At 39.4% G+C, this 14176-nt stretch overlaps 1 protein-coding gene across 18 annotated transcripts in view; it reads left to right on the forward strand.

The window, feature by feature from the left end:
• Anks1b (ankyrin repeat and sterile alpha motif domain containing 1B) overlaps nucleotides 1-14176 on the forward strand; it is a 1022809-nt gene that overhangs the window by 353245 nt on the left and 655388 nt on the right. For all 18 annotated transcript variants that reach the window (XM_036169508.1, XM_036169510.1, XM_036169509.1 and 15 more), the window contains exon 10: nucleotides 5871-6036. In XM_036169508.1, the coding sequence (XP_036025401.1) occupies nucleotides 5871-6036 (166 nt within the window). The remainder of the gene's footprint in view (nucleotides 1-5870; nucleotides 6037-14176) is intronic.

Genomic DNA, 14176 nt, shown 5'->3' on the forward strand with positions numbered 1-14176 from the left:
CTTATTACTATTAACGATTTCTTTACTAAAAGAGCTTATATTTAATTACTTGTAATCTTTTACTTATTCAGCAGTTTTTAGCTTCTACAGAAACACAATATAAACAACATATAAAAACATAAGACTATAGAGGTTTTGTTGCTAGTGTTTATTTTTCTTGGGGTGAGGGAGTACATAACTTCCTATTAATTTAATCAGTGCTCTGTACACATTGCTGGTCATCTAGAAGAATCACGGTTTGGTCCATACATTTCACAACTGAGTAGGGAAGGTAGGATGAAGCAGGGTAAGTAAAACAAAGCATCAAAACTGTGCATTTCCTCAGTTCAGTGAGACAGTGCAGGGCTCTGGAATCTCTTTAGAATCCTGGGGCCGAAGCTCCATTCCTTGGAAGAGAGCTGCTGATGAGGGCCAAGAACACGGTCCTGGGTTATATGCTGCTACTACAAGAATGTGAGCACAGAAATAAGTCTAGGATCCAGAATCTAAGATTAAGACATAAGCCAAATATGAAAAAGGTAATTGATCACCAAATTGGGAACCCAATTTAGTTAGAGGGGTACAGTGGAGTCCACAAGATCATTCTTTTCCATTTCTGTTACTCATTACTGGGATTAGATATCATGATATATTGACAGTTAACTTGTATATGAAGGCAAAGATTTCTCACTGTAGGAAGAGGGCTTTCAAAAACTGAAAAACCACCAGGGCCAGATTCTACTCATAAATATATGGTTCCTCTTTTCTTTGTATTTGGTAGTAAAGATCTGCTGATGGTACTTTTACCACAATACAAATATATGAATTCTTGGTTGGAGCCAGCCCTTTCTCTGTACAGATCTTATTAGATAAATCTTCTCACACTCCAAAAACTACTTTCTGAATGGAGATTAGATCAATTGTTGTGAGGACTAATAAGAATCATTTGGGTAAATAAAAATGGTTCTTTTTACAGATCACAATAGATTTCACAAATACACAGTGCTGTTTTCACTACAGTAATCTGGATGCATGATTGTTCTTGAATGGCTTTGTCTCAGACTTAATTAAACAAAACTTTAGTCAGTGTTCGTATACCTTTTAAAGAAGATGGCCTTGGCTCTTGTGTAAGTGGAAGAAGCAGAACACAAAATGATGAATTCTCTTATACATTCATTTTCTTCAGCATGTATTCACTGTCCCGCTGTCCACATGGAACTTTGCTAAATGCTAGACAAACACTTTAAATGTTAAGACTATTTATCTTAATAACAGGATTATGCTTCAACTTATTAGACCATACCTTGGTTTATTTGTCTAGCTCTTGTTATATGAATGTGATTACTATGGGGATCACAATTTCTTCAGTGAAATCACCCAGTAATGAGAATTCTGAGATGTTTTATGAGATCTTGCTTAGTATCAGCATGTACTAATGCCATCATAGCATTTGCTATTCTCTCATAGAGGTATAATCAAAAGCAAGAACACGAATCAGAACATATCTAACCCTTAACCCTCTCTTATGAGTATTTGGGAGTAAAATAACTATGAAAAAAGCAGCCTTGGAGGCAAGGGGCTAGTTTGGAAGCTTCTCTGGCGGTTCAAATGAGATACACTGGTTATCTGCACAAAGTAGAGTGGAGAGAAATGAATGTGTTTGAGGTAGAGGTAAAGTTAGCACTTGACTGACTGGGAATTATACTGAGGAAGCGTAAGAAACAAGGGCTAGCTCCTCTAGGTGACCTGCTGTATGGAAGTGTCATTTATTGGTAGTGGAGAAAGCATAGGAACTATTTAAGAACTTAGGAAATGTTTATGCATTAAAATAAACACGAGGATGACAGTGAATGGTTTGACACAGATGAATGTGAAGAGAGACTTACCCTACCAGGTAGTAAATTAATTTTAAGGTTCTGGTGATCAAAACTGTATGATGCTAGTACTAGAACAGACTGACATATGGAGCAAATTAGAAAATTCAGAAACAGATTCGACTTCACATATGCATATGGTAGATACCATTTGTTGTGGGAATTCTATTTCAAAAAAGTGGAGCATATAAACAAATTGTATAAATAAGAGGTTTTTTTAAAGAGCAAAACATTACATTCAGTATGATAGAACTGGCTAAGTTATATATACTGGAAGCTAATGTTAAATTTATCATTTGGACATATACAGACGCATTCAACATAGGTCATATCTTGGTAAACCCATCAAAAATTAAAAATATTCTAAGCCAAAGGCGCATTACCTAATCATATAGGCACCCCAGTTTACAGTAAAATCTATTGTAGTGGAACACTTGTTTACTCTTTTGATCATGGGGTTCACTGAGACCTATGGTTTGTTGTCACTGAGGGACATCAGAAGGGAGTGTTCTACTGCGTATCACTAAGATAAGATGAAACTCTAAATCTGGAGTATAGTCCTATGCATACATGCTGCTCTTGTATATCATAGAGTCAGAAACTCATGTCAAACATCATAAATCAAGGACAAAGTATATTTACCATTGAAAATAGTTCATAATACATTATTGAAAGTAAGTAACAGGTTATAAAATTTATACATAATTTATATTAATATATATGATTTATGCCTATTATCTCAGCACTTGGAAGGCTGAGGCAGAATGTTGAAAAGTTTGAGGTCAGCCTGGGCTACACCATGATTTACTGTTGCGAAATCCTTGAAGGTTAAAATAATTATAGATACAGAGATACTCAAAACAGAAAATAGGGCAATCTCTTCAATAAATTGTTGTGGAAAACCTGATGCCTCACAGAAGAATTAATCTTAGATTTTCATTTCACACTGGCTGCAAAAGTGAACTTTAAATGGACTTAAAACACACAACCTGAAACTGTAAATCTACCGGAAGAAAACAATTATATTTTCTACCATATTGGTCTGGGAAAATATCTTTTTATCTAAGTACCAAATAATTAACAAAAACAAAGAAGACTACTGAATTACATTGGCTAAATGGCTTTCACTCAGCAATGGGAAGAGCACAGTGAAATGGCAAGGTATGGAGTAGGATAAAGTATTTGTAAACTGTATATCATATACAGGGTCTATATCAGCATACAGGGCACTCAACTCCATAGTCAGAAACAATTAACTCTTTCAAATGGACAAAGGACCCGGATAGCTAGTCCTTAAAGAAGATATGTAGGATGACCATTAGGTATAAATAATGCTCCTGTCTAATAACCAGGAAATGCACATTGAAGTTACATTGAGATCTCATGGTTGTTAGAATGGCTAATATGAAAACAATAAAAATTTATTAGTTTTGTGAGAATATGGAGAAAATGAAACCCATGAATACCACTGGATGGAATATAATTTGATGCAGCCATTATGGAAAGTGGTATAGAGTTTCTCAAAAATCAAAAAATGTTGAGAATGGTCTATTCCACTACTGGGTATCTACCCAAAGGATGCAGAATCAGTGTGTTGAGACGTTATGATGCTCTCCCATGTTTATTGTAGCCCTATTCACAGAAGTCAAGGTTTGGAATCAGCCTGTGTATCAACACATGGAGAAAACAAATTAGTCCATTCTTAGTATTTAAACTTCCAGGTCGTTTTTACAAATTTATAAAACCTAATAATTCTTTATAAATAGTGACATTGCAACTTTACCAAGTCCATGAATTGTTCTGATAATTTTAGTGTTGGGTTTTAGCTGGAGACTTTATTTGTTTTATTTTCAAGGCTGAGAATTTTATTATTGTTATTATTATTATTATTGTTATTATTATTATCATCATTATCATTTCCCCATACTTGCTCCAGCATTTGTTGATTTGTTGTCACTTGTTTTGTTAATATTTGCCATTCCAACTGGGATAAGATTGGAGAATCTTTTTTGAAAGGGAATGGAGTAATCAATAACAAACTGACAAAAAGGTGAAATCATTTAGATGACAGTAGTTACATCTACTTAAAGAACGCAAGACTGTCCAGCTGATGCACAGGGCTCACTCCTCTCCTACTATGTGGCAGGACATAGAGCAGATTCTGGATACAGGGTGGTGCCAAAGACATGGTGCACAGAGCCATCTGGTATACCCCGACATAGGCTTCATCCATAGTCTTATCCGCAGAGAACGAGCTGGGGCTTGCCAGGAATGGAGAGTCTGTTCTGTTGCTGTTAGCCCATTTGTTAGCTTACTTGACCAATGTGTGTTTATTTTATAAGAAAAGTAATACTTTTAATTCATAAAAGTTATTTTGGTTATTGACCCAAATTTCCTCTTCTTGTCTTATAAACATTAGTTTTTTTTTTTCTTTCTGTTTTTTGCCTTCTAAGAGCTTTGCCCATTCCCCCGACTTTGTGGGATTGCACGGAGAGAGAGCCTTTCAGCTAGGTTGAGAAAAGCATTGTGTAGCTGTGCGGCTCCTCTGGATAGAACACTGTGGCTCCTTTCATCATTTTTTTTCTCTGACATGGGTTTTAAAGCAAATACCCTCTTGATTGCTTCCTCTGGATCCTTTCTACTTTGTCTCCCTTTGTTGTTAAAAATAAATTACTCCCAATTTCCTGCTCTCAATAGAGCAGAGTGAACATAATTGACTCTTTGATGTGTGAGTGTCTGGTATGGTCTGAAAGCAATCACCCTGACCTTGAATTCCACTTACTGTAAATATCACTATAGAGAAAGTAGGAACTCACACTAAATCTGTATCAATGCTGGAATGTATCTAGGAAGATTTTCTGAAAATGAGTCTATTTACTTGTTATTTGTTTCTCAGCTGTGAAGTGTACTTTATAAGGTAACAAATAGAAGAAATAATTTACCTTCTCAAGTAGACTATGAACTCCCTGAGAGCAAGGACTATGTCTTGCCAATTAAGGAAAAAAAACAACAACTAATGCTTAGTCTCTATTGCTTAATATAGTCTCTCTCTCTCTCTCTCTCTCTCTCTCTCTCTCTCTCACACACACACACACACACACACACACACACACACACACACACACTACACACACAGAAGGTCCAATAATTATTGGTAACCTGTTAATTCATCATTCATAAGAAATTAAGATGTTATACAATTAATTAAACTGTGTTTTTTTAGAATATATTAAAGAATTAGTAACATAAAATCTGGATCTAAATTATATCCTAACTTTAATAAGTGTTAGCTATAGTGTATTAGTTATATAGTTAACAGTATTTACAATGAAAAATATTAATGTGTTGGATGGGATACTTACAATTCTGAGAGGAAACTCAAATAGCAATGACTGAACTATAAGGATGCTAATATTTATGTACAAAGCCTGAAGAAACTGGTTCTAGGTCTATTCAAGCAACCCAATGATGTCATAAGAGTACCAAGCACTTTCATCTGAATGTTGCAACTTCTGGGTTTTTATCATTTTGTTCTTGAGTTTGTGTTATAGTAAAAAATAAAGTCTTCCCCTCCCCCAGAGAGGAGTCTAGGGGTAGTAAACTCCTCTAATCTTATCTGGGGAAAATCATCCCTTCAGAATCCTTCCAGAGAACTCTGCCTATGTTTAACTGGCCAAAGGTGAGCTATATGTCTATCTCTAGGAAGTAGGCAAAGAGCTGGGTCTGGGAAATGATTGTTGATTAAAGCTGTTTATTCTGTGGTTAGGAAGTAGATAAATGTAACAGAGGAAGATCAAGGCTGTTAGTGACTAATGGAAACCCAAGTTAACCAAATGGTAGGAACTCTTTAAATACTAACAGTGATAACACATGGTTAAAGGACCTTTTCAATAGACAGAGCATCAGTTCTTAGCCAATTTGATAACAACTGATGGACCCAACTACCTTTTCTGATTTTTATAAATCAGACAAGGCTGTATTTTTATTAAAAAGCTTTTTATTACCTCTCCTTTTCAGGAGTCTTATCCAAAGAAGAGGAATTACACCATGGAAATCGTACCATCTGCCTCTCTGGACACATTTCCTTCAGAAAATGAGAACTTTCTTTGTGATCTCATGGACACAGCTGTTACAAAGAAACCTTGCTCCCTAGAAATCGCAAGGGCACCTTCTCCAAGAACTGGTAATATTTCCTACTCACAATTGGCCAATTCAATTTGCATACTCACATAAATGAAGATACACCATTAATATTTTTATTTCATACTAAATTATCAACATGAATGTGCCCCAGGGTAGCCCCAGTGATCAGTTTTGCATTTCAAGTGAGCACAGGTAAGCCATGGGTTTTGATGTGAAATCTCCTAAAGATTATGGGCTCTTCATGGAGATGGCCCTGCCTTGATGAAGCTACTTAGATGCCTTTTCATCATTAGGAACCTTGGTGAAATGCAATGCTTTGGGTCCTTGGTAGCAGGGGTCTTTACATAAACCTTTTGGCATCCTATTTGTTTCTAACTTATCAAATTATATTTAGTTAGGAAATTTACCTCATGTTTTTATAACTTGCTCTAGTTTAAAGGTTGGAAGTGTTTTCTGATGGCTAGAGTTACTGAAGATGAAACACCCAAAGCAAGAACAGAGTGAACAGGTAGATGTTGGCAATACAATAGTCTAGGTAAATGTAGACATTCCTTGTCCAGAGATGGAAAGAGGAGAGTGTGTGGGTTTTGTTTTTTGTTTTGTTTCTGAGTGTGGTGATTATTATAGAGAAATTCTATTACATTTCCAACTGGGTTTATTTCTGCCTAAAATGGCAAATTGGACTGGGGCTGCTTCAGCAGTCGAGTGCGTGTCTAGTACGCGCTAGGCTCTTGGTTTAGACTCCAGCACTTGGTGTGTGTTGGGGGCAATGAAAGGAGGAGTTAGAGAGGGTTCAAGGTAGAACCCAGAAAATCCATTATAGATAATAGGCTAGAAAATTTCACAGAGATGAACAAATAGACTTTGAACAGTGCTGAGGTAGGGGTGCTGTGTGAATGACAACCACACAGAAGGAAGATGTTTTTTGGATATGATGAGACTATAGTAATAAAAGTAGTTCCTATGTGTTCTAAGTGCCTTGTGTGTGTTACCTCATATAGCTCTTAGGGTGCTGTGAGACATTAACATTGTCCATCACTTTAGAGACGAGGAAGCAGAGGTCAGGACACACTAGGCAGCAGCACAGGAGTGTGTTAACAGGGATGGATCTGGGGTTTGGGCTTGAGTGATGCAACCTGTGTTCTTCACTGTGTGCTATAGTGTCGTGTCATGTCAGGGGGTGAGGCGAAGTAGGAATTGTGAACAGAGAACAAATGTGTTAAGAAATGTCAGATAGTCCTCATGTCACACTGACAATCAGAACAGATGTAAGGATAGCAATAGACCAGATGAGCACAGGCTGTGGATGAAGATGGACTAAGGAGTTATTCACGTACCATCAGAGAGAATAAAACCAGAGCTCATAGCATATATAGAAGTGGGCGAAAACCAGAACTTTCCAATAAGCTGAAGCTACTGTTGTGAAATGGTGCTTGGAGCAAGAATTCAGATAAAGAAAGATCCCCATGATTGCCTAGTGTGAGGATTCTACTGTGAACATTGTCCTCCCTAGACTCAGATTCCACGGATTACACCTTTGTGGTAACCACAAATAATGCTGCCTCAAACCCTCCATCCCAAAGACTTCAAAGTCTTGATCTGTTGTGAGAAAAACAAGGGGGAAGATTCCTGAGGAATTCATCTGTAAGCTAGCCCATATACAGATTAGCACCCCAAATTCATCTCACATAGAACTTCAGAAAACTGAATTTAGGTTAAAGCAATACCCTCAGGGACCCAGTCAGAAACAACTGTGACCTTTAGGAAGGGGAGTAGAATACCTCCAACAAGAACCAGCAGAGCTAAGGGAAAACACATATACCTGAAAAGACTTCCCACATGGTAATTATCAGATGGAGAGTATAAAATGACTACACAAAGATAAAGGAAAGGTAATGCTGAAGTAATTTCAGGCATAGAGAAGCTTTGAAAAAAAACCCACCATAGCATAGTAGGTATGAAACTTCTAGAACTGGGAAAAGACAGTACACACAGCATATGATGGATGGATGATGTTCTAAGACATGAAATTCATCTGAAGAAAGTTTTAGTGAATGGGAAATAGGATAAGAAGAAAATCTCAGAATGCTGTATAGAAAGAAAAAGGACAGAACAGAAGCCATATACAGCATGGAGTATAAGTTCTAAGAATTTCTTACATGTCCAATCCAAGTTCTAGAGTTCTGAAAGTAAAATATTTGAGAAAAGGGTGTTCCAAATAACCCTGCCCTGATTCATGTGAGGCGGTTGGTAAGTAAACAGTAAAATTTGTCAGATTGTATAATATATGAAGATATAATATTTCATAGCGTCCTTTGGAGGCAATGTGAAAGAGCATCCTGGAAGCAGAAGGTACAATTTATGAAGAGAGAATGCCTGTGTTGTGTATCTGTTGCTATTTAAAAGCCACTAAGCTTGAACTGAACACAGTAATTTCTTTTGCTCCTGAATCTGTAAGCCTCCCTGGGTTCCTTTTTCAAGGATCTCCTTTCTGCCACATTGTGTCAACCAAGACTGCTCACTTAGGGAACTTGGAGAACCACCCTTTTTTCTTTCCTTTCTCTTGAGGTAGGAATTGAACCCAGGGCACTGTGAATTCTAAGTGCTCTAGATCTATGTTCCATCTCCAGCCCATGGCAAACCACTGACTCCAAGGCTGCTTTGAAGATGGAGCCTAGTTGGATACCTGGCAAGCTGTATATAAACTGGGAGCTTAGCTTTGGTGTGGGCATCATTTACCCTCTGTGGTAGATGCCATGTTTTTCCTCGTGAAGTATGGGCTGGATTCTAAAGATCTCTCCACCACCAGTGGAAAGTCCAGTGCTTCTCCTTATTACCAGTTCGCACTCAGGAGATCTGGGATGTCGGCATGCCCAGGCTTCCGGTGAGAGTGCTCTCGTCCTGGCTTGGGGAAAGCTGACATTTCACTGCGTGCTTTTGCTGTTCTTTATGTGTGTGCTGAGTGAGTGACTCTTGCATTTTTGCCCCGATAAGTAACCATACTTAAGGAAAAGACATCAGAGAAATCAGGACCGTCTTCCCAGCTTCCAGTCATAGGTCTCTCTTTGAATAGCTCCTTAGGTCCCTCAGCTTCTTCCCCTGAACTTGTAGGCTTTCATAGTCTTTTGTTTTGAGTTTCCCCAGCTTCTGCCTGCTGAGAAGTCACAGTGTTAAAGCCACAGGTTGTAGAACACTGTGTTTTCCACTGTCCAATTCTCTTCTGGTTATTGAATGTCATGTAACTCATCAACTATAGGACCTAGTTAAAACAACAACAACATACACTAGTTTATTTTTCTTATAAATCTGCAGTTCTGGGATGGCTCTGCAGGAGTTTCTTGCTTGCTGTTCCAAGTTATTAGCTAGGGCATCTTGACTAAACGCTGTAGCAGAATCTGTGTACAGGATCCATTCTCAGGCCAGGTAAAGGACTCTAACAGGCCAGAGCTGGGCCAACATGGCACCTACAGGTTTTGTCTTTTACCCTCCCCAACCTGCTGAAAACTGATAGATTACATCCCCAAAGCACCTCTCCCTCCCCCATGCCTGCTTGCCCCTCAAGAGTAATCAACCTTTGTGCTGAGAATTTGGTGTCTGGTTGTGTCTTGTACTGACTCCAAGGGGGGCCGTTCCCTCACATCAGGTGTGCTGGCTTAAAATCCTAATATTTAGGAGGCTGGGGCAGGAGGATGACTGTGAATTTGTGGCCATCTTTGGCAACATTGTGAACTTCACATCAGTCTGGGCTAATTTCAAATAAATAAAAAAACCCTTAAACATCCTATCTTTCATATCTACTGTGATCTATGTGGATTGCCCATGGCATATGTTAATATGTTTCCAAGAATAAACCCCAAGAAAATTTGGCAGAAGCTGCACTCCCTTTAAGGGCTTAGCTGTGACTGGGAGGCATCACTTCTCCTGTGGTCAAGAGCCTGCCTGCATTTAAGTGGGGGGGATTTTCTTTCTCTGACCCTTAACAAAAGAGTGCTAACTGCATAACAGTGGAAGTTATTCATCCAGCTGCTTTTGGAAAACACAGATTCCCACAAGTGTCTGAAATGCTGTTGTTTTGTTCTTATTTCTTCTAAATGGAGCTAGATTTAATTTGCACGGATATATGATTCCCCCTATTGTCTTTGATACTTGGGTTTAGTATAGAAACCATTTGACCAGTTGAGTCAGCTGAATCAATGAGATTCGTGCTCTGCACTTTGGGCTGTGTTCATGAATTCTACCAGTGAGGAGTCTAGAATTAAAATGAAAATTATGTGCTTTTCTTAAAATCATAGCAATAAAAATGAATACAGATTCCTGTCAGGGACCCCCAAAGAGTTGCTCTCTGTAAACACCATATATGGCTGGCGAGACAGCATCAGCACAGCTGTGTCTCTATTGGCTAGATTAGCAATCGGTTTGCACCCCTTACTCTACCGCCGCTACATTCTATTCATTCAGCTAATCTGTATCTCTAGGATTCATGGATCGAGTCGTTCCCAAGTCTCTCCCTGCTATGAGTACTTTATGACTTACATTTAGCTTTGTGCCATCCCTCTGCAATCAGCTTAATGAGCTGATGAACTTGGGGGAGCTGCTGACCTCTCTTGGAGTTTTTGATATGTTCCTTCTCTGGCAGCAAAGAGAGGACTTGCAGGTATGGAGACCAAACTGACTGGGGAGGAAACTACCCACTCACCCATCCAGTGAACATACGCAGAATACCTCTGATGTTCCTGTTCCAGGCATTGTGTTAGTGGTGCCAAAGAAACAGAGTTGAGGTGCAGGCCCTAAAAATTAGAAAATTTGAAGGTTAGTAAGTGCAAGAAGCAAAGCCACATATTGTTGGATTGTTGGAGGAGTGTGAGAGAGAATTTTCTCCCAACAAATGCTGCCTGATCTCAGCCTCAACTAAGGAAGGGTTAGATGGATGTATGGGAGGAGGTGTATGGCACTGTAGCCAAGGGACAGTATGTGTAGAAATCCATGGGCATGGCAGAACAAAATGCATTCATGGACTAACCTCTTAGAGCAGAGACTGCTTCTAAGGTAGAATGGATAATAAGAAAGAAAGGAGACCGGGCCAACATTAGGTATTTGTTTTAGAATGACCATTATGGGCCGGGTGGTGGTGGTGGCACACGCCTTTAATCCCAGCACTCTGGAGGCAGGCCAGGCGGATCTTTGTGAGTTCAAGGCCAGCCTGGGCTACAGAGTGAGTTCTAGGAAAGGCGCAAAGCTATACAGAGAAATCCTGTCTTGAAAAAACAAACAACAACAAAACAAACAACAACAACAAAAGAATGACCATTATGAAACAAAATGGGTTTGGATTGTCCAGAGTGACATTGAAAGCAGGAAAAATATTTAGTTCATCAATGTGTATCCTGGTTAGAGCTTGAATGTCAACTCAGCACAACTTAGAGTCATCTGAGAGGAGGACCTTCCACTGAAGAATTACCTAGCTCAAATATGTGCATGGGGGATTATCTTGATTATTAGTTGATGCAGGTGGGTCCAGCCTTAAGCATTATTAGACCCAAGTCCTAAGCCTAGGACCACCTAGGCTGTCTAATAAATGTAGCTACACAGGAGCCAGAGAGTGAGCCAGCAAGCACCATTCCTCGATGGTTTCTGCTTCAGGCTCCTCCCTAGATTTCCTGCCATGACTTCCCTCAATGATGGATTATGATCTGGAAGTGTATTGTAAAACAAGCTTCCCTTTACTCCCCAAGTTGCTCTTGGTCATGGTGTTTATTTCAGTGATGGAAGGGCAATTTAAACAGATACAAATCTCAGCAGGAAATGACTGTGGCCAGCCAAAGGTAATGCTAGTGAAGAGGGAGCAGGGGAACAATTCTAAGAGGTGTGTAGGCGTAAAGATCATTCCTTCTCTCTTTAGAGACTCCGACTTTTTGGAAATAAGTAGCCAGGGCATTAGAGAGCCGTGTCTCCAGGAGTGTATGCTGTGGCTTAGGTTGATTCTGTTGAATAGCATGGTGTAGGTTTAAACAAAATGGGGTTAGTTCTCTGTACAGAACTGCACTGGAGTCTATCCCTGTGGGAGGGAGGAGGGAAAAGAGGCAAGAGACTCATGGAAAAGGATGGTTAGATCTTTAAAGGAACATCTAGAGATTGACTTGTTATCCTCCACACAAAAGGGGCTTTAAAAGTTTGCATCCTAACCCCTAGTACCTTAGGAGTGATTTTGTTTGCAGAATTTAGAGATAATATCTCTAATAGAAGTAATAAAGTAATTAAGTAGGCCTCACCAAGCATGTCCAACCTAGGGCCACATGCAGTAGAAGACATCTATGAACATAAGTGTAAACATGACAAAATTGTAAATTTACACAAAACATTAGGAGCTATGTTGTTTGCTTTTTGGTAGAGGAGTAACTGGATTGTGTGTTTCCCTAGCATCAATTTTGTAGATGAGAACAATGTGCTATTGCAGTGTTAAAAGATTGAGCATGCCTGTCAGACATCCAGTGTGTCTTGTGTTTTCATAGAAATAGGAAAGCAATGTGAAGTGACACAAGGAGATTGCCATCTACGAGTGTTGTAGAATATTACTTTAAGGTGTGTTACTTTTGTTTATGTTGCATTTGTTTAACTCTGTGAAGCTGTGTTACTGTGCCTGTCTAAAACACCTGATGGTCTAATAAAGAGTTGAACAGCCAATAGCAAGGCAGGAGAGAGAAATAGGTGGGGCTGGCAGGCAGAGAGGATAAATAGAAGGAGAAAAGCGATGTAGCCAGAGAAGGAGGAGGGCTCTAGGGATCAGCCACTCAGCTCTACACAGCAAGCCATGGAGTCAGAGTAAGATTTACAGAAGTAAGAGAACAGGAAAAGCCCAGAGGCAAAAGGTAGATGGGATAATTTGAGGAAAGCTGGCAAGAAACAAGCTAAGCTAAGGCCAGGAATTCATAATTAAGAATGAGCCTCTGTATGTGATTTATTTGGGAGCTTGGTGGAGGGTCCCCCAAAAGAACCAAAGGAACCCAAAGGGTAAGAAAACCAACAGTAATATACAGGCCAAGCAAAGAGGTCTGAGCAGAGCTTTCTCACGGACCTCACAGGATCTGACCTGATGATGCCTCATTCTGAGACCCCTAGCCAATGGAACTAAAGAAAATAATTTTTTATTGTGTAAGCCATACATTTTTTGTTTGTTTGTTTTGGTTTTACAAAACAGGATTTCTCTGTGTAGTTTTGATGCCTGTCCTGGAACTCACTCTGTAGACCAGGCTGGCCTCGAACTCACAGAGATCCGCCTGACTCTGCCTCCTGAGTGCTGGGATTTAAGGCGTGCGACACAGACACACAACACATTTTCGCTATATTAAATGACCCCATGAATCTAAATCAGAGGTTTATAACTGAACACATACGTTTAATGCGTTAGCATGTATGGATCTTTCTACACAAGCCAAATCTTGCCTGGCTTGCTTAGGTGAGAGGATAAGAAATTTCTTCCTGGTAACTGGCAATGCCATTCATAGATACAATATATCTCTTCTGAAAATAACAGTTAAGTATGCACGTTAGTCCCCTTTCTATATTTATTAAGCAGGTGAGCAAAACTTTTTACCATTTCTACTAGTTTAATTTTAGTAAGAAAGTGCATTCATGCCGGGCGGTGGTGGCGCACGCCTTTAATCCCTGCACTCGGGAGACAGAGGCAGGCGGATCTCTGTGAGTTCGAGGCCAGCCTGGGCTACCAAGTGAGTTCCAGGAAAGACGCCAAGCTACACAGAGGAAACCCTGTCTCAAAAAAGAAAAAAAAAAGTACATTAATAGTTTATCTGTGTTCAACCAGATTTTATGATTCAACCAAGAAATGAGTTTTTCTCTAAAGAACACCTTACTGGTGCCTCAGTGACGGTGGATTTCACATGGAGTAAGAATGACAGTACTGGATTCCTAAAGTAAGGATTGCTGAGATTCCCACTGTGCTGCCACTGCTAGATTATCTGTTTCCTCTCAAGCAGAGGGCTGTATATTCTGATGGTGGTGACTCAGCCATATGAATGAACAACAGCAACGAAAAGGAATTAATGAACGAGGTGTCTTCAAAAGAAAATGGCTGTAATGGCAGTAAAAAGCCTGTACAAAATAGTCAGATGCCATCAAAGAAGATGTTTTATTGTCTGCCTTTCATTTAATTTTAAACCTTCACA

Source organism: Onychomys torridus, chromosome 20 (assembly GCF_903995425.1).
Source record: "Onychomys torridus chromosome 20, mOncTor1.1, whole genome shotgun sequence".
NCBI lineage: Eukaryota > Metazoa > Chordata > Mammalia > Rodentia > Cricetidae > Onychomys > Onychomys torridus.